General features: G+C 38.5%; 1 protein-coding gene across 1 annotated transcript in view; it reads left to right on the forward strand.

The window, feature by feature from the left end:
* The window catches only part of LOC126183621 (uncharacterized), a 227241-nt gene that overhangs the window by 187822 nt on the left and 17110 nt on the right, over positions 1–22309 (forward strand). Inside the window, exons 13-15 of the mRNA XM_049925739.1 lie at positions 7934–8049; positions 17672–17762; positions 17896–18050. Coding sequence (XP_049781696.1) covers positions 7934–8049; positions 17672–17762; positions 17896–18050 — 362 coding nt within the window. The remainder of the gene's footprint in view (positions 1–7933; positions 8050–17671; positions 17763–17895; positions 18051–22309) is intronic.

The raw sequence follows: 22309 nt of genomic DNA on the forward strand, positions 1-22309 counted from the left end.
TAAATTTGGGAGAATGTTTACTGTCCATTGTGAGTGCAAATTCATTAATGTTAGCAACTCACAAACAAATGTTTATTAGGTTAAGTGTTCTTGTCACATAATCATAGCCTGTGGAAAAAACTAAAAAAGCAAGGAGCTGAAGCAGCTGAGACGTGTGATTACAGGAGGATGTTGAAAATTAAGTGGGCAGGAAAGGAATTCATGGTGGGCTGCATCAAACCAGTTGGAATGCTGATAAAACAAGGCTCATATTGTACATGTTATAGGTAGTATGATAGTAGAATGTATTAGTTGCCATTTATAGTAAGGAAAGTTCTGGCAGAACGCAAATAATTTAGGAGTAAAGGAGACCGCTCACTGAGTCTGGTCAGAACAGTGTAGGGGACAGGTGTGTGTGTGTGTGTGTGTGTGTGTGTGTGTGAATATTTGTACCTTACTGATAAAAGGATTTCTTCTAAAGGTAGTAAGTTTTCATTATCTTTTAGGAGTGCCTGTCAATGACTCAACCTTCTGCTATCAGTGAATGGTTTCCTTGATTCCTAAATTCTTTAGATGTTTAATTTTAAATGAAACTGTGGAATATTATGAGATTTTGCAGAATTTATAACTCAAAGAATTAGGTATTTGTCACACCTAATTGTGTTTCAGGTAACATGACATATTTGTGAAACAATTCCAGGTATCAAATTGTTGGTACTGGGACAATAGAAAACTCTAAAAGCTCTATTCATTGAAAATGAATATAGATTGAGTACTATTCACTTTTCAATAACGTCTGTCTGTGCCTGACAAATACCTGTGTATTTCTATTGCTAGTCATAACGAATCTCACAGTATCTGCAAAAGCAAAGAGAGATTCACTGCAAGTTTAAACGCAGCCAAAACCTCTCACACAAACAGAAGCTAAACAAAGTCAAAGTTAGCGTAAGGAGGGCTATGCATGAAGCGTTCAGTGAATTTGAAAGTAAAATTCTATGTATTGACTTGACAGAAATCCTAGGAACTCCTGGTCTTATGTTAAATCAGTAAGTGGATCGAAACAGCATATCCAGACACTCTGGGATCATGGTGGCATTGAAACAGAGGATGACACGCGTAAAGCTGAAATACTAAACACCTTTTTCCAAAGCTGTTTCACAGAGGAAGACCGCACTGCAGTTCCTTCTCTAAATCCTCACATGAACGAAAAAATAGCTCACATTGAAATAAGTGTCCAAGGAATAGAAAATCAACTGAAATCACTCAACAGAAAAATGGTTCAAATGGCTCTGAGGACTATGTGTTAACTTCTGAGGTCATCAGTCACCTAGAACTTAGAACTAATTAAACCTAACTAACCTAAGGACATCACACACATCCATACCCGAGGCAGGATTTGAACCTGGGACCATAGCAGTCGCTTGGCTCCAGACTGTAGCACCTAGAACCGCACGGCCACTCTGGCTGGCTCTCTCAACAGTGGAAAGTCCACTGGACCTGACGGGATACCAATTCGATTCTACACAGAGTACGCGAAAGAACTTGCCCCCCTTCTAACAGCCGTGTACCGCAAGTCTCTAGAGGAACGGAAGGTTCCAAATGATTGGAAAAGAGCACAGGTAGTCCCAGTTTTCAAGAAGAGCTATCGGGCAGATGTGCAAAACTATAGGCCTATATCTCTGACATCGATCTGTTGTAGAATTTTAGAACTTGTCTTTTTTCTCACATATCATGTCATTTCTGGAAACCCAGAATCTACTCTGTAGGAATCAACATGGATTCTGGAAACAGTGATCGTGTGAGACCCAACTCGCTTTATTTGTTCGTGAGACTCAGAAAATATTAGATACAGGCTCCCAAGTAGATGCCATTTTCCTTGACTTCCGGAAGGCATTCGATACAGTTCTGCACTATCGCCTGATAAACAAAGTAAGAGCCTATGGAATATCAGACCAGCTGTGTGGCTAGATTGAAGAGTTTTTAGCAAACAGAACACAGCATGTTGTTCTCAATGGAGAGACGTCTACAGACGTTAAAGTAACCTCTGGCGTACCACAGGAGAGTGTTATGGGACCATTGCTTTTCACAATATATATAAATGACCTAGTAGATAGTGTCAGAAGTTCCATGCGGCTTTTCGCGGATGATGCTGTAGTATACAGAGAAGTTGCAGCATTAGAAAATTGCAGCGAAATGCATGAAGATCTGCAGCGGATAGGCACTTGGTGCAGGGAGTGGCAACTGACCCTTAACATAGACAAATGTAATGTATTGCGAATACATAGAAAGAAGTATCTTTTATTGTGTGATTATATGATAGCGGAACAAACACTGGTAGCAGTTACTTCTGTAAAATATCTGGGAGTATGCATACGGAACAGTTTGAACTGGAATGATCATATAAAATTAATTGTTGGTTAGGCGGGTGCCAGGTTGAGATTCATTGGGAAAGTCCTTAGAAAATGTAGTCCATCAACAAAGGAGGTGGCTTACAAAACACTCGTTCGGCCTATACTTGAGTATTGCTCATCAGTGTGGGATCTGTACCAGGTCGGATTGACAGAGGAGATAGAGAAGATCCAAAGAAGAGTGGCATGTTCATCACAGGGTTATTTGGTAAGCGTGATAGCGTTACGGAGATGTTTAGCAAACTCAAGTAGCAGACTCTGCAAGAGAGGTGCACTGCATCATGGTGTAGCTTGCTGCCCAGGTTTCGAGAGGGTGCGTTTCTGGATGAGGTACTTATACCTCCCGAGGAGGTCACGAATGTAAAATTAGAGAGAATCAAGCATGCACGGAGGCTTTCCGGCAGCCGTTCTTCCTGCGAACCATATGCGACTGGAACAGGAAAGGCAGGTAATGACGGTGGCATGTAAAGTGCCCTCCGCCACACACTGTTGGGTGGCTTGCAGAGTATAAATGTTGATGTAGATGTAGATGTACACAAGAATATCTTAAAAGCTGGCACAATTAAGCAACTTGGGCTCCACAACGATGGAACTAGACCTTTATGTCATCAAGAAGTACAAATTACTCCATATTTACCAGAGGAGAGTCATATCAGTATACACTGACAATAAACCTTGCAAACTGCAGAGGAATATCCATCCTAGCTTCCACAAAGCTCAGTGCTTTAAGATTCATTGGTGCAAAACGTTTTGAAACTTGTTCTTTAACTTTTTGGAAAATTTCTAACATTGTTTCCAACAATGCTGTAAGTTAATGTATTAATACAGTATCACTGAGGAGGGGCATTCAATTAACCAGTTTGATGGGTGGTTAGATGACCAATAAAAATTTATTACAGTATAGTGTATACTGTATATTTCATTCAGTCCTGTTACAGCTTACAATTTAAAATTTGAACTTTAAGATGATAGTACAATTATTTTCAAAGTTGCTAAGATATTAACCTTTGATGGGAATGAAAAATGCTCAAAACTGATTTAGAATGCCAGGAAACCAAACTGGAAGACATTTTATGTTGACCACACATTAAAACTCTATGTACTGACAGTTACTCTCAGATGGCTTTGTTTGAAGAGCATTACTTGGAGCATTAAGTCTGACTCTGCAACAGTGTTTTAGTTTATGTAGTATGTTTTTGCATTTTGTGGTTTATGTCAGATTATTTTTGATTGGTATGAGAATGTACAGGAATGCCAATGAAACTTGGATACCATGCACTACAACATTAGTTGTCATACAATATATTAAGGCTTGCAGCATATTAATATAAATATTGTGTTTAACATCTCAATGTTTACTTCTCAAGAGAATATAACCTAAAAAGAAAATATCACCAACATGACTTCACATTTTAAGGAGAAAAAAGCACATCTGCAAAAATATCAGCCCCTCAAATAAATCCCACATGTAAATTTTGGCCATAATTCTGAAAGTATAGTTTTTAAAAATGCAGGCAGACCAGTTGTAACTTTCTCCATTCCACAGGAGCTGCCTAATGCCCAAGTGCAATGTACTGTACAGTAGAGCGAGCAAGAGGTTAGTGAAATATTGTTTTAACATTGGTAACATGCTTTATTAATTGTGTCAAAAAGCACAGTTTCTAACCTGTAGCTGATGTCAGAGATTTCTTTGCTCTGAAAATTTTTATGTTATGATTCACAAATTCATTGTAAATGAATGAAACAGAAGAGTGTGTCATTAAAGAACTAGCATTGTGCTAGTTAATTATTAACATCACTGTTGTGCATTATTTTCTTTGATTTTAAAACTACACTGTTAAAGTGAAGTACATTTGCAGTAGCTGTTTTAATTTTCAACGTGATTGGCATGATGAAATTGTAAATCAAAAACCATTACCTTCATTTCATAATAATTCTTCAGATGATTACATTTATTTAGTTTTATTTTGAGGTATATATACAGTGTGTTCATTTTAACTGAAGACATTGAAATATCTCAAAAACTACACATTGGATCAAAGCAAGTTATAACTCCAATTTGTTTGTCTTGGAGGGGGACTTCCAATGATACTACACCTAACCCCCCACCCCATGCATGGGATGACAGGGGGCAACTTTGAAATCATCAATGGGGAGCCCCATTTTCTTATTGAATATTACAGTTCTATGGCAAAATGTACATACATTCTGTCTGAATCACTTTCTTTGTTTCACCACAGATGGCACTGTAATCAGAGGAATAGAAATAGGTACACAGTTGTAATTTACAACAGCTACTTAATGGCCCTTGAATATCCAATGGCACATGGGACCCCTACCTCCATGCTGTGAGGGTAGGACAGGTCAGTATTCCATAACTTCTCATTGGAAACCTCATTCACAATTTTGTATTCCTCCAACATATCAAACAGGGGACTACTCAACACACCACTGTGGCCATGGCTCCATGTGAATGCTACTCTTTTCTGATTAGAGTAAGTGTTCAAATATAGTACCACCAACTTCAATACACTTAGTGATTTGTTGTTCAAATAACTGTACGCAGGGCAGAATCATATCTGTGGGAATGTCAGCACAGGCATTCCTTATGCGGTCAACCATGACTTCACAGCCTGTTGGCACTTGCTGGTACACCTTATCTTTCAAATACCCACAAAGAAAGAAATCTGATGACATCAAATCCAGTGACCTAGTGGGCCAATTAATAGGGCCACCTCTGCTGGTCCACTGATCACTCCAAACACTAATATCTCCCATGGCTCAACTGCATGCTGAAATCACATACATTGTCAAATGTCCAGGGCAACATACTGCAATAGTACCAGTAGTTCTTGTTCCAAAAATGTTCAATATTTGCATCCATTCAACATTCCATCAATAAAATATGGACCGGTGAGTTTTTTCTCCATGATGTCACACCATATGTTAACTGAGTAAGGACACTGATGGTCAATTTGCCATAGCTGGTGTGGTTTGTCTACACTGCAGTAATGTATGTTATGCCAGTTAATGCTACCATGGCTTGTGAAGGTAGACTCACAGGAAAATAGTACCTTGGCAAATAACATGCAGGTCATTTGCATTTGTTTACATGCCCCTCACAAAACACTACCCAGTTATTAAAATAGATGCCATGAAGTTCTTGATGCAGTGATACGTGGTATGGATGATATTTATGATGAAGCAGTATTGTGACAGTACTACCTATGGTCATACCAGAATCACAGTGTAATTGCCAGACACTTATCCATGGGTTGTAGTGTAATGTTGTTAGTACAGCTTCTCCTGTAAAACACTTGCTTCATTTCCTTTTGGTGGTCTATATGTTGCCATCAGACAACCTTGTAAAAGAACAAATGAGAGTGAGCTTTCTCTGGAAAATGCTTGGCATACAAGACAACAGCAGGCTCAATATTCTCCCACAGTCTCTATAAATCAGGGTCATTTCAGTTTCTTCTTCTGTGGTTGCAGCATTCATCATCCACTTTCACATGTCTTCTCCAAATGATAGACAGGTGTGCAGGCAATAAACACTGTGAAAGTATTGTAATATTTAGAGCCGCTATCTGTTCTATGTCTGCACAATATGTGAGCTCTGGTCACAGTGTACTGCTTGTTATGATATGTCATAAGTCTGCTACATGAGCACAGTGGCACATTGAGTTGTCCCCTTTATGATAATTGAGTTGTCCCCTTTATGATATGGCAGAGGAATACCATGTTGCAAATGGAGTTTACAACTATAAGTTATAAAATACTGGCCTGTCCTACCCTCACAGCATGGAGGTGGTGTCCCATGTACCATTGGATATTCAAGGAGCATTGAGCATCAGGTTATAAATTATGATTCTGTATCCATTTCTATTCCTCTGATTACAGTGCCATCTGTGGGGAAATGGAGAAGATGCATCAGACAAAAGATATGCAGGTTTTGCCAAGGAATTGTGATCTGCAATAAAAAATGGGGGTTCCCACTGAAGATTTCAAAATTACCCCCTTCCCCCTCCATAACCCATGCACTGATTGAGATGATGGGTCAAGTGTGCTATTGTTGAATGCCCTCTCCAAGACAAACAATTTGGAATTATAATTTTTTTTTGATCCCATGTGTTGTTTTCAAGATACATCAATGTCTTCAGTCACAATGAACATCCTCTCTACAGCTGCAGAATATCACTATGAGAATATTGTTAAAATAATATTGAACATATATGTTTGTGAGGTTGATATATAATGCACTCGTATTAAATAGTAATTTTTTCACAAAATAATTTGTGTTCTTGAACAAGATTTTATTACACAATGGGCAGATGTCTCTCCTCTTTCTTCACCTTCAACATCCCACAAACAGGATGTTTCTGGTTGTTATTCTACAGTACAGTACTCTGTGCTCAGACATTAGGCAACAGCAGTGGGGCAGAGCAAGTTTAAAAGCTGTATACAGCATGACAATTATTGAACTATATGAAAAAAATGTACATTAGTTATAAACTATGGTGTGTGCACACTTTATTCAACATGTAAATGACACTACAGATATTCAGATTTATATTATGACATATTTGATATGCTTTCCATCATTGGTGATGATGTGGTGCAGATGAATAGTGAAATTCTACATTGCCTGCTGAAGTGTCGGAACATTGATGATGTCAATGACTGCCTGACTGGCTTTTTCAGCTCAGCAATGGTGTCGGGGTTACTGCTGTACACCTTATCTTTAGTATAGCCCCACAAAAAGGAGTCACATGTGTTCAGATCAGGAGAATATGGCGGCCAATCAAGGTCCATTCCAGTGAACTCATGGGTACCCCAGAGCGAGAATGTGGTCCCCAAATTGCTGCTCCAGAACATCAAACTCTCTCCTGCTTCGATGGAGTCAAGCTCCGTCTTGCAAGAACCACATCCTGCCAAAATCAGGGTCACTTTGGATAATGGGAATGAAATTATCTTCCAAAACATTCATGTAACATTTGGTAGTCACTGTGCCACCAAGGAATATCACACCGATTATTCCGTGACTTGACATTGCACACCACACAATAACCTGTTGAGGGTGAAAAGACTTCTCAAACACAAAATGTGGATTCTCAGTCCCCCAAATGTGCTAATTTTGCTTATTGATGAACCCATCCAAACAAAAATGGTCTTCATCACTAAATCAAACCATACTGTGCATATTAATTCCCATCATGCCCCGCAGCCAAACTTGCAGTTTGAATGTCCTAATGCAAACCGCTCAGAAGTTATGACAATTTTATTTCATATAGTTCAATATTTCTTACTGTGTATCTAGAAGATCATAACTATGTACTAGTAGAATTATGGCTCAAATTTTCATACAGGATAGGCTGCTGGCCCTGATACCTTGCAAGTGTGCTTTTTTTCTCCTTAAAATATGGGGTCAAGTTGATTATGTTTCCTTGCAGGTAGTGGGACTTATTGGTGTAATGTTTTCTTTTACATTCATAATTTTTTTAAAACAACAAGACATATGCAGTGACAATCTCAGTTTTTACCAACAGGACAGTAAAAGAGATGTGGACCAGGAAGATACCAGCAACAGTTTTGTGGAAGACTTGAAATGGAACAATAAACTAAAATCTCTACAAATGACTTTAAAAACACATGATGAGGATAAGTAAGTCTTTGCATTTTGTGTGTACATAGTATTTTCATTAAAATATGTTATACAGGTTGAAATGTTATGATGTTAACTTGCTTACTTGGGTTAATCTCAAGTTAGTAGGAAAGTGAGGATCACCTTAGTGAACCCAATAATAGTTTTATGGCTAAGTGAAGACAGTAAGACATCTAATATGCAATTTCACATTGTTTAATGAAGTATTCATCACTGACCATGGCAGCAGTGTAGTGAGACACAGGACTTGCATTCAGCAGGGGTGTGGTTTAAGTCAATGTCCAGCCACTCAGACTGAAATTTTCATCGGTTGCCGTAAATTACTTTTGACAAATTCAAAGACAATAACCTTGAAAGTTTATGGGCATTTTCCAACCCATTCTTGTCCAATCAGAACTTGTGCCTCATCTTTAATCACTTATTTACCTAATTAATCATGGGTCATTAAACTCTAATCTTTCTTCCTTTCAATAAATAGTTTACGGGTCCCTTGAACTTATAATAACAATAACATATCAAAGACTCTTAGTGAATTGTTAGTTACATTAGTGCTTGAATACAAGTCAATTAATGCAGAAACAGTCAGTAATCTATGCTAAAATTGAGACAATGAATTGGTATGAGCATTACAATTTAATTTAATTTAATTTTTGTTTACCTATTGCAGAAATTCAGGTATAATAAGACTATGTGAATACCACAATCCCCCTTTTCCACCCCTTTCTCTCTCTCCTTGTGCCTCAAGAATCACCCTCCACTATATTTTATGTGTATTATTATAAATATCAATATCAGTTTAGGGTAGATTGCTACTGACCACATAGAAGAGGTGTTGAGTGGCAGTCAGCACATTTAAAAGTACATTTAAAGTGGACTAAACTACTGGACAAAGTCCTTCTTCAGATTTAGAAATAGATTCACACATTCATTGTTTTTCTACATCTGAAGAAGGACATTGTCCAGTAGCTTAGTCACCATTTAAATTTGCCTGTCTGCCACTTTATGGCTCCTCTGTGTGATAAGTAGCAGTTTATGTCAATTCATATTTCTATTATTCCATCCTGTATTTTCCATTGCAGATGACTGCACAAAAACTTCTATCCATACTGAATCAATGACCCACCAGCAATGACACCAGCTGGATAGCTGTTACTCATTCACCACCAAAATGTTTTTCCACTTCTGCCAAGTTACTTAGAGATACTGAACCTGCATTGATAAAATGTCTCACTTGTAATAACTGGCAGTGACTGTCCATTAAACTCCTATCTAAAAATTATTAGGCTTAACACTTGCAATCAAATGATGGGTGTCCTTCCACATCTTCCTGTGTGAAGCCATCCCACTTCATCACCACACAGCCTGATTGGAAACATGGTGCACCATGCCTGACATGAAAAACCAAAAGCATTAAAGGCCTTCAGACCAAACAGATTTGCTTTACCAACATCATCCACTACCAAAATGTCAAGGAACAAAGCACAGTTTTATGCTTAGTGGGAGCCATAATTTTTCCAAAATTGGAATATGTTGCTTGTTGTAACTCACTAGATCTTGAGTAACTGGAGACAATGCCAGAGACCCCAAATCCACATAAGTTTGTGAGCATGGGAAGAATAACTGCTTACATGGATCTGTACATACTGTAATTAATCTAATCTTTTCCTCATGATCCCTGTGGGACAAATGTGTAGGGAGTTGTAGTATGATCCTAGAGTCATCAATTAAAACTGAAACTTTGCAAGTAGGCTTTCTTGGATTAGTTCAATTATATTTTTAAGAGTCCACCTGTACGACACATGTCTGTGACACTCTCCCACAGATCAAACAAACCTGTCACTGTATCATACTGTAAGACCCAAGCAAGAGCATGGCCACAATGTATCAAAGTTTATTCTTTTCCACATAAAAGTGGACAACAGTTGAGAACACAGACACAAACATAGAAACAATCCAGGCACTGATACAAGCAGTTGCTGACAATAAGTATGAACACAATAGGAGGGCAAGTACCTGATGCTCTGTGCTTATAAAGAGGAGGGCTCCAGTAGATGGTGCAGCTGATTGCCTACCGTGTGCACAAGCCATGTGACCCACTGCAGGTGGCCTGTAGTGGCTGGTCCATGTAGATGCTGTTGATGAAAAAGTGTTGTGCATTGGAGGCCTCATGCTGTGTTGTGTATCCAAGTATTACATACAGGGTAATAGCAGTGACCACTTGTGCTGCGCATATGTGTATCTGTTCAATATCTGCTGTTAGTCATACTTGATATGGGGTCCACCACACTTGACCAATATTCTAGGATGGGCCACATGAGTGATTGTAAGAAGTATCCTTTGTAGACTGATTGTATTTCCCTAGTATTCTAACAATAGGCCATAGTCTGACGTATGTTTCACCCATGACTCAGGCTGTGTGTTTGTTCCATAGCATGCCCCTACATAATGTTACACCTGGGTATTTGTAAGAGTTGACCAATTCCAGCATTGACTTACTGATACTATAGTCATAGGATAATACACTTTTTCATTTTGTGAAGTGAAGAATTTTACATTTATGAACATCTGAAGAAAGTTACCAGTCTTTTCACCACTTGAAAACCTTATCAAGGTCTGACTGAATATTTGTGCAGCTTCTTTCAGACTGTACTTCATTGGAGGTAAGTGCACCATCCATAAAAATCTGAGGTGCATGAGGTCATTAATATACAACATAAACAGCAAAGGACCTAATGCACTTCGCTGGCCGGAGTGGCTGAGTGTTTGTAGGTGGTTCAGTCTGGAACCGCGTGACCACTACAGTCGCAGGTTCGAATCCTGCCTTGGGCATGGATGTTTGTGTCGTCCTTTGGTTAGTTAGGTTTAAGTAGTTCGAAGTTCCAGGGGACTGATGACCTCAGATGTTAAGTCCCATAGTGCTCAGAGCCATTTGAACCATTTGAATGCACTTCCTTCGGGCCACACCCAAGGTTACTTCTATGTCTGTCAATGACTCTTCATCCGCGATAACATGCTGCATCCCCCCTAACAAAAAGTCGTCAATCTAAAGACTAATTTTGCTTGCTACCTCATGTGATTATAATTATGATAATAAGCATAGGTGTCATACGGAGTTACATACTTTTCATTAATCAAGGGATACTGCATCTACCTGACTGCCTTGAACTATGGCTTTCAGTATGTCATGTGAGGAAAGTGTGAGTTGGCTTTCACATGACAGATATTTTTAAAATCCATGCTGATTGGCATGGAGAAGGTCACACTGTTCAAAATACTTTTTTATATTTGAGCTCAGAATACCTTCTAAGATTCTACAACAAATAGTTGTCAAGGACATTGGATGGTAGTTTTGTGGATCATTTCTGCAATCCTTTAAGTAGGTGGGCAAGACTTGCATTTTGTTCCATCAGCAGCTTCTGGTTTAGTGATTAGCATAGCTGGCTTTCTATCATGGGGCCCCGTGTTCAGTTCCTGGCTGGGTTGGGGAATGTTTCTGTTTGGGACAGTGGTTGTGTGTGTGTATGTATGAGTGTGTGTGTGTGTTTTTGTTGTTCTCACCATTATTTCATCATCAATGGTGTGCAAGTCAGTGAAGTGGCAGCAGACAAAAAGACTTGCACTAGGGGACTCTCAGCCAAGTATACCACATGCACATTTCATTTTGTATTTTCTTCGCGCTACTGGGCGCAGTTTTTTTATTTGAGGAGTCTGCAATAGCTAATAGATAACAGAAGAGCTAACTCACTCATAAATTTGGTATAGAATCTCATAACCATTCCACCAGGCCCTGGAGCTTTGCTCAGTTTTAACTATTTCAGCTGTTCCTCTATGCCACTGACACTAATACCTATTTCACTCATCTTTTCAGTGTTACAAGAATTCAGTTGGGGCAATACACCTGGTTTTTTCTTTGTAAAGGAACATTTGAAAATAGAGGTAAGCATTCCTACAGTTGCTTTGCTAATCTCAGTTTCAGTTCCTGTATCATCCATGAGTGATTAGACACTAACTTTGGTATCACTAACAGTCTCCATGAATGACCAAAATTACTCTGGTTTTGTGAAAGACCTCTTGACAATAATCTTCTATGATAGTCATTGGAGGCTTCACACATTGCTCTCATGACAGCCTTTTCATTCAGCATCTCTCTATCTATAACTAGTTATAAACTAGCTACACCTATTACAAAGTAATTTCTGTCTCTTTAGAAGTTTCTTTACAGTGACTGTATACCATGGAAAGCACCTCCCATCATGAACTGTTCTACTAGCTAGATACCTATCCAGTGGTTGCTCAACTATCCTTTTACAGTATGAGCTGCAGTCTGTCAATGTACGAGGGCAGTTCAATAAGTAATGCAACACATTTTTTTTCTCGGCCAATTTTGGTTGAAAAAACCGGAAATTTCTTGTGGAATATTTTCAAACATTCCCGCTTCATCTCGTATAGTTTCATTGACTTCCGACAGGTGGCAGCGCTGTACGGAGCTGCTAAAATGGCGTCTGTAACGGATGTGCGTTGCAAACAACGGGCAGTGATCGAGTTTCTTTTGGCGGAAAACCAGGGCATCTCAGATATTCATAGGCGCTTGCAGAATGTCTACGGTGATCTGGCAGTGGACAAAAGCACGGTGAGTTGTTGGGCAAAGCGTGTGTCATCATCGCCGCAAGGTCAAGCAAGACTGTCTGATCTCCCGCGTGCGGGCCGGCCGTGCACAGCTGTGACTCCTGCAATGGCGGAGCGTGCGAACACACTCGTTCGAGATGATTGACGGATCACCATCAAACAACTCAGTGCTCAACTTGACGTCTCTGTTGGTAGTGCTGTCACAATTGTTCACCAGTTGGAATATTCAAAGGTTTGTTCCCGCTGGGTCCCTCGTTGTCTAACCGAACTCCATAAAGAGCAAAGGAGAACCATCTGTGCGGAATTGCTTGCTCGTCATGTGGCTGAGGGTGACAATTTCTTGTCAAAGATTGTTACAGGTGATGAAACATGGGTTCATCACTTCGAACCTGAAACAAAACGGCAATCAATGGAGTGGCACCACACCCACTCCCCTACCAAGAAAAAGTTTAAAGCCATACCCTCAGCCGGTAAAGTCATGGTTACAGTCTTCTGTGACGCTGAAGGGGTCATTCTGTTTGATGTCCTTCCCCATGGTCAAACGATCAACTCTGAAGTGTATTGTGCTACTCTTCAGAAATTGAAGAAACGACTTCAGCGTGTTCGTAGGCACAAAAATCTGAACGAACTTCTCCTTCTTCATGACAATGCAAGACCTCACACAAGTCTTCGCACCCGAGAGGAGCTCACAAAACTTCAGTGGACTGTTCTTCCTCATGCACCCTACAGCCCCGATCTCGCACCGTCGGATTTCCATATGTTTGGCCCAATGAGGGACGCAATCCATGGGAGGCACTACGCGGATGATGAAGAAGTTATTGATGCAGTACGACGTTGGCTCCGACATCGACCTGTGGAATGGTACCGTGCAGGCATACAGGCCCTCATTTCAAGGTGGCGTAAGGCCGTAGCATTGAATGGAGATTACGTTGAAAAATAGTGTTGTGTAGCTAAAAGATTGGGGAATAACCTGGTGTATTTCAATGCTGAATAAAACAACCCCTGTTTCAGAAAAAAAATGTGTTGCATTACTTATTGAACTGCCCTCGTAGAACTGTGCTTGCTGTTTTTAAAACAAGATTATAATAATGAACAGGAATTATCAAGAATGCCATAAGGCATATGATTGATTTCATTGTAATAACTTAGGATTTACAAAATTAAAACAATTCTCAGAAGATGTGACCTTAATTAGTGCAAATTAACTTTGTTTTAGATATTGAATATGGTGATATCTTGTGACAAGATGTTCTGGAATCATCAGATTATTTCTTCTACTATTGTAGATAATAGTATCCTATAATGAAAGCTGTTGTTCTGCAGTCGAGTGTATATTGCAAAGTAAATATGTGACAGTTGACAGTTGTCCTCCCATTGGCCACGAACTACACATTATCCACCAAAACAGTCATTACTTTTTGTGACTCTATGAATTTTGTAATTTCCCTAATCATTGTGTGCAGAAAACTGTAATTTTCTATCAGGAAGAAAGAATGAGTGAATAGCCCAAAGCTACAACTGCAGAGCTACAGTCCTGGCACACCATATTCAGCTGGATGTAGTCATACATGTGTGTGTGTGTGTGTGTGTGTGTGTGTGTGTGTGTGTGTGTGTGTGTGTGTGCACATGCTCTAGCTCTAAAAAGGATTTCTCCAAAAGCTAGCAAAATTTTCAGTCCTGTTTAAGTACCTGTTGATGACTCAATGCCTCTACAATATTGTGATTTGTTACATTTATTCCTAAATTACTTACTGTTACTTTAGATGTTCTGCTCTGAAGAATTTTAGAAAAAAGTGATTCTGACTGCTGCTCCATTGTTGCCTCTTAACCCCACTGAAAAAATTCAAAGCATGAAGAAAAGATTTAGTCAATTGACTAATACGTCATACCACCCTCCCCATTCACTCAGTCTGCAACAAACAAATGAAAATTCTAATAAACTGTTTATATGAATGATACAAATATTATAATGCACGTGAAGTTCTGTCAGGAAGCAACAGTTTGTGAGAATTATAAGAGAAATAGGAACAACAGAACAGTAGCAAGCTAACCTACCAATAGTGTCACATTTATGGAAAACCCAAGAATTAAAATATTCCAGGAGCCACTAAACATGCTTCAAGGTTCTTTTACAGAATGTTGTGTTGTGCATGGCATACTGTGGATATTTGAGTGTGAAAAGAATGCAGATCTTTTCAGATGTAAGAAGTCACCATATTCCTCCACAATTCTGATGGAATGAGTCATTTGTGAGTTCATTTCTTTTGTAAAGTCTCACATACCTTCATAATTAACTATAAAGCATGTCGGATAAAGTGAAGTTGATGAAGTCTCTTTGTTTAGGTCAATCTTTACTTCTGTTTGAAGTTTGTCATCTCCCTCCTCCAAAAATATATTTGCACTGCAGGCAACTGCTACCTTGTTTACTTGATATACGTGCCACTACCTGCCAAAGGGTTTAGGGATGTGCTCTTGTGGTATTATAGAGGTGTATTTTATTTATTTTTTGCATTTTGTTCTACATGATCATAGTGAGAAGCAAATCTACATTGTTATGGAATGAGTCAGTACTGTTAGTGACTCATATGTCATCATTATTGGTAATCAGATGGCACTCATGGGTTCTCTGTTTGCACCAACTGTTGTGATCTTCAGGCAGTAACTGTGCTGAGTTTGGAATCGAACGAAGTTTGCAACATTCATTCTAGGGTACAACCATGGCCCACTGATGAATAGGTTGAGCAACTTCAGCCATATTAACAGGGTTGAAAATGTATTGCACTTTGGCATTTGGCACCTTTATAATAGTTTGCATGTGAGAATACATGCTATGTTGCTGCCAGATGGGGAGGGGAAGGGATACAGTGTGTATTGGTGTGACTGTTTGAGCACCCTTTACTGTGATCCAGGTTTTATTTGGTGTGAATTTGCTATCATATACTCCAACAATGATGGACTGTCTGTGAGATCACTTTTCAGAAAAACGATCCTGTCCTTGAGAGTATATTTTTTTTTTTTTTTAAGAGTAGATAAAATAAAGTTTACATGCAGATGACAAGCTGCTGAGTAGAAGGAGTGATCAATGGGGAAATTCTTCAGTTTAGATGTGAAAGATCAAGAAGTAATGCTAAGAATTTTAAAATGTTGTGGTAGGTTATTGAAAATAGATGCAGAAGAAGATGACAGCTCACCTTTCTGCACAAGAGTGAAGGAGGTGTGCTCCAAATGCAGATTGGATTTCTACCTAGTATTAACTCAGTAAGAGTTGCCAACTATTGGGAATAAGTGCACATTGTTAATAACAAATGACATTATAGAAAATATATATTGAGAGGCCAATGTCAGAATTCCAAAACTCCAAAACAGGATTTGAAAAGAGATTTGAAAACTCACACCATATTTTGCTTGAAGTGCCATTTTCTGAGCCAAAAATACCCTCTGTGAGTGGGAATAGTTAACCCACAATATAGTATTATCTGTCGTAAGTGAATGAAAATAACCAAAGTAGATTAATTTCCATGTTGGACTATTACTTATTGCAGATATTGTTCTGATGTTAAATACAGGAGCATTCAGTTTTTGAACAAGCCCATGAATATTGGCGTTAAATGACAGAGTAACATTTATTTGAATACCAGTACCTAGGTATATGGATTGTTCAGGCTCACTAATCGTATATCCCTCCTGTGTAAAAAAAAAACACATTTTTCATTGAACTGTGTGTTAGGAACCATGAAAACAGAGTTTTAATGTGATTTAGCTGTGAATGTGCATCTTGAATTGGACTATTTGATAGACTGCCTATGTTGCACTCGCCATCCTTCTCTACTGAGCAAGTGTCATCAGCAGACAGAAATACTTTAGAATCACCTGTCATATTAAAAGGCATATCATTTATATGTTTTAAGAAACACTAGGCTAGTGGTCCCAGCATTGACCCATGATGTATGTCCCCCTCCCTCCCCCTCCCACCTGATGTATCATTTACATATTATACGAAACTGTAGTCTAGTGGTTCCAGCACTGATCCCTCAGGCATGACCCCCATTATCAATGCCCCAATTGACTCCATCCATATCATAGCTGTTCTCAAAATATGAGCTGAACTAATTGAGAGTTACTCCTCTTATTCCATAATGGTTCAACTTCTACAGTGAAATGTGAAATGAAATGATTGTATGGCATTGTTAGGTGGGAGGTCCTATTCAGTTCGGCCGCCAAGTGCAAGTCTTATTTCAGTTCACACCACATTCGGCAACTTGCGTGTCGATGATGAGGATGAAATGATGATGAGGATAACACAACACCCAGTCCACGATCAGAGAAAATCTCCAACCCAGCTGGGAATCGAACCCAGCCCCACTGGGAGGCAAGCAAGTTACCACTCAGCTAAGCAGGCGGACAACTTCTACAGTAATATTTTATGATCAACACAAATGCTTTGGTTAAATCAAAGAAGAGACCTAGTGTTCATATTTTTTGTTTAATCTGTCCAGTGCCTCACAGAGAGAACAGAATGTAACATTTTCACGTGGTAAACTATTTCTAAAACTTGACTCTATATCTTCGACCTTCTGCTGCTGTTCAGACACTTTCTTCACAACTGACCATTTTTTTAAACTTTAACTTGAGAATACGCCACTCTATTTGCATACCACATGTTGTTTTGCCTTCCTAATAACATTTTCAAGCACCATTTAATACTGTTTGTAATGGACTTCATCCTGATTGTAACTATTTCTAATGATTTTTTATATATAATTTCCACTTTGTTCTATTTGATGTTCTTATCCCATTAGTCAGCTACCCAGGTTGGTTGTTAGTGCCATTTTACATAGAAAGCATCTCTCAAAAAGCATGTTAAATTTGTTGAAAAAAAGCATTTATACATATGTCGTGTTACTTACAAACGAGAAGCAAATGCATATTTCATAAGAGATATTGTGGTTTAATAGGTCATTTTAAGATAATTTTGATACTTATTTCACTTCAACAGCTTCACATCAAACAGTTCTGCTGCAAAATCAGAAGTCCATAGAAGACCCTTGAGCAGGATTAAACTATTGGCATTTGCTATTGATATTTTTGTAAGTATGTGTAGTGGACAATTTTGTAAACATAGACTACATCATCTAGACAGTTGAGCTACTGTAAGCACTTCAAAAACTATATGCTGTTTTACATATTATAATGTGTTTATTTTGTTTTTTTCCTGTCAAGGTAAAAAAGTGGGAATATGAAGGCAAACCTATGAAAGATGCAAGGCATTATTCACCTGAGTTCTGTATTTACAACAGAATTGTAAGAGCCATGAAGAGAGTTTCAGAGTGCTATCCACATCTCTTTGGTATTACAAACTTTCATGATCAGAGCAGGTACTTCTACAAAAGTAACTATTCAGTAGACATATTTCTTCTTACAGTGTGTTGGGAAAGTCACCCAGAAACATTCACTATGCAGTGTGTCACTGAATTTTCACATGAAACTACTGTTGGTCAAACTGATTTTTAATCTTCATATTGTAAGACAATTCATAATTTAAGGCAATACCTGATAAAGTACAGCATGTGACAAAAATGTATGATAGGGAGAGTTCTTTAGCTTTACCTCATGACCTATGAACAGCTACAGCAACCTGGTATCATAACTAAATGTACATTTTTAGTTCCTGCTAACACATTACTGACACAACTATTCACTCCAGTCAATCTGCAAATTACTTTCTTGGCATAGTGTATTCATTTCATGTGGCACAATAGAAGCACATGTGTGTGTGTGTGTGGGGGGGGGGGGGGGGCAAAGGGTGTGTTTCATGTGCTTTAGTTCGAAAAAGGATTCCTCTGAAAGCTAACAAAGTTTTTCCTTTTGTTTATGTGTCTATCATCACCTCAGTGCCTATACTTTTTGTTTTATTATAATTTCAGTCTTGAATTTCAATCTTTATTTCTAATCAGGTAATTAATTTCAGTTGGTAATGACCATATTCAGTCCTAGAAAAATATAAGCATATACAGTAGCCTAATGTACAAATGCACACTCAGATATATGAATATAAAGCAGAAAACACTATAAACAACTGTACAACATATCCGTACCTATATTTTTGGTGAGTTGTTACCTTGACCCCTATAAAATAATCACATTTTCAATTTTGTTCTACATAATATCCTCAAAAAAAATTCAGCTGCTTTGTTGTGTAGCTTTATCTTCCTATCTGTCATCAAATATTTCGTTATCATTAGTATTTCAGTTGTTGGAACACAATATTGTATATAATGACTGCTTGGACATGCTTATAGAGTTTAAATCAAATGGCATACAATCTAATTAAAATAGTGTATTTCACATTGTAAATATTGATCAATGGGATTCCATACTATTCCTCACAAAGTTACAGCTCTCATTTCATCAGAGATGGTTGAAGAAAGCGAATCCATAACTATCTTTTGAATGGACTTATGTCTCCCATGGCCTTCTGCATTTGAACATTATTGTGCCATATGTCCATATGTTACTCCAGATTCGTGGTCATCAAAGTAACAAGTATACAGTCTACATATGTGTATGTTTACAAGGCATTCAATGTATACAAACATGCTGTGAAATGGAAGACATAGTATATATAAACTTCTTGAATTTTATGCATTTCCTATGTTTATTTATAACTGTAGAAGCCAAAGGGCAGAACTGTGCTCCACTGGTTTAGCAATTGTAATTTGACTATTAATATTTTGTTGACACTGTACACTATAGACATTTTTAAGTACAGCAGTCACTTTGATGGCAGTGGTGTTTATATTAGAGGTTATGAGCTAACTGTCTCCAAACAGATAAGCTGCATTCACTGGAAAGTCTTTCACTTAATGGTCTTTCATTTGAAGATTATGCACTTCATTCATAATTCTTACTGTCTTCAAATTTGTAAACAAAAATGTGATGATGTGCTTATCAGAAATTATCACCTCCACAAAACATCCTAAAGCATGCACTGTTATCACACTGTATAGGTTCATGTGTAAACTTCATCAGCTATGCACCATAGTGGATCAGAACCAAACTCACTGACAGAGATAGGTGGACTTTAAATATGATGGTTGTATTTTATTTTTTATTGATTGCATAAATTTGTTTTGGCAAAAAATGTTATACAAATGAATAATAATAATGATTATAAAACATCCAACATTCCACATAACACCTTCACACTATGTTTTTTTCCTTTTCTAGAAAAACTTACCCCCAAGCTATGCATAGCACAATACTAACACCTCCTCCTCTTTCTGAGCTCACATCTCACTCATCATAGAGGGATGCTGACTTAAGTATTTCAGAATAGCAAATGGGAAGTTGTGGTACAGAAAATGGCCTAGAGATCACCAGTGTGTGTGTTTGCGTGTGTAGTGAGCGAAGTGTTATGAAACAATGTGTGTAGTGACTGATAGTGAGATATGACTGATCAGTGTGGCGTTACATTATTTAAAAAGTTATTTGTAAAAAATTTATTGTGTACCAGGACTAAATCTAATGATTGCCTCTAACTAGAAGTCTGTAAATGTGTTTGTATTCGAATTAGCTTATTTTAAATTGGTATAAACCTGTAAATACTTTGATATGTCCTATATCCTTGTCAAAAGAGATCTACGGATGAATAAAGCTACTACTACTACACATCTCCTGAACTATGTATCGTACAATAACATAGTTTTGCAAACGCATTCAGTGGTATCTGTGAATGCTGTCTGCAAAATATGTTGCGAAAAGAATTATAGTGAAGAAGGAATAAATTGAAACGTCGGGTCTTATGTGGCAGTTTACTACATGAACAGGGAAAATGTAGTAAGCAATAAACTTCTTTCCTTCCAGTGACAAAATGTTTTGTAAAGGTACGAAATTATGTATAAAGTTAGTTGAAAGTCGCTAAGTGCTCTAATTCTCAAATAGTGGACGAATATAGTCCCTAGCCCTCTGAGAGATAGTGTTTCATTCCAGATCTTCATCTACATCTACGTCTACATGGGTACTCTGCAATTCACACTTAAGTGCCTGGCAGAGGGTTCATCGAAACATTTTCATACTACTTCTTTACAAGTCCACTCTCGAATGGCGCGTGGGGAAAAGGAACATCTAAATCTTTCCGTTCGAACTCTGATTTCTCTCATTTTATTATGATGATCATTTATCCCTACGTAGGTGGGTGTCAACAAAATATTTACGCATTCTGAAGAGAAAGTTGGTGATTGAAATTTCGTAAATAGATCTTGACGCAAGGAAAACCGCCTTTGTTTCAGTGACTGCCACCCCAACTGGCGTATCATATCAGTGACACTCTCACCCCCATTGCACGACAACACGAAACGAGCTCCCCTTCTTTGCGCTTTTTCGATGTCCTCCGTCAATCCTACCTGGTAAGGATCCCATACCGTGCACCTATATTCCAGCAGAGGACGGACAAGTGTAATATAGGCTCTCTCTTTAGTTTTTTTTTCCTTTATTGGGTTTCGATTCCCCCTAAAGGGGGCGGGCTGGCAGCAGCTTAATACGTCGCTCTTCAGCCTACAGAATTTGTTTTAAAAAGATGAAGATAATAAAAAATAATAACAGTTGGCGACTCTCTTTAGTGGGTTTGTCGCATCTTATAAATGTTCTGCCAACAAAGCGCAGTCTTTGTTTTGCCTTCCCCACAGTATTATCTATGTGGTCTCTCCAGTTTAAGTTGCTCATAATTGTAATTCCTAGGTATTTAGTCGGATTGACAGCCCTTAAGCCCGGTCCACACGCAACGATCTGTCTGCGCAGACATCGGCGCAGATGTCTGTACATGCAAAAGATCGCTGCAAATGTGGTGTGTTCACACGACACAAACCCCACTCGCCCGCCATCTGTCGGTGTAGAAAAGAAATCAGTAACAAGCGACTACGCTCCCCGTAAACGTCAAAAATTTAATTCACTTATTTTGAAATATAGAGATGGAGGAAGTTCTGTTGTGGTCTGTGTTCGCAACTTGTGTTGCAAAAAACATTCAGACCAACCGCAGGAAACAGAGAAAGCGGTCAAAATGGTGTAGACAGTGGCTGCTAAAGCGAAAGCAGTTTTCTCACGTAAATTTACTGCGGGAGTTGCAGGGCGAACCTAACGACTGGCGAAATTATTTTCGGATGGATGTCGAAACTTATAATTATCTCTTAAAGCTTGTAGCCCCTCATATTATGAGAAAAAAATACTTGTATAGAGAAGGGCAATTTCTCCTCATGAACGGCTGGCGGTAACATTAAGATTCCTAGCAACAGGAAGGAGCTACGAGGATTTGGAATTTTCAACTGCAATATCGAAACAAGAGTTGAGTGAAATAATACCCGCAATTTTTCAATTAGAGCATTGTATGCTGCTGTCTTTTTGTCTCAGTCACTATATTCTTTACTTTAATCTTCCACAAACATGGGTGGTTTCTATATATTTCAATGAATTCACTTACAAACTCTCGAGAACACTGACGAGTATCAGCCATTTTAATGCCCTGTGCGCACAAATACAAACACTAGACTGAACAAACAGCTGTTTCGCGCCAGATTTGCGGCGATCTCCTGTCCACACGCTCCAACTTGTCTGCACAGATGTGGTTTGAACCCACAGATTT

Source organism: Schistocerca cancellata, chromosome 4 (genome assembly GCF_023864275.1).
Source record: "Schistocerca cancellata isolate TAMUIC-IGC-003103 chromosome 4, iqSchCanc2.1, whole genome shotgun sequence".
Lineage (NCBI taxonomy): Eukaryota > Metazoa > Arthropoda > Insecta > Orthoptera > Acrididae > Schistocerca > Schistocerca cancellata.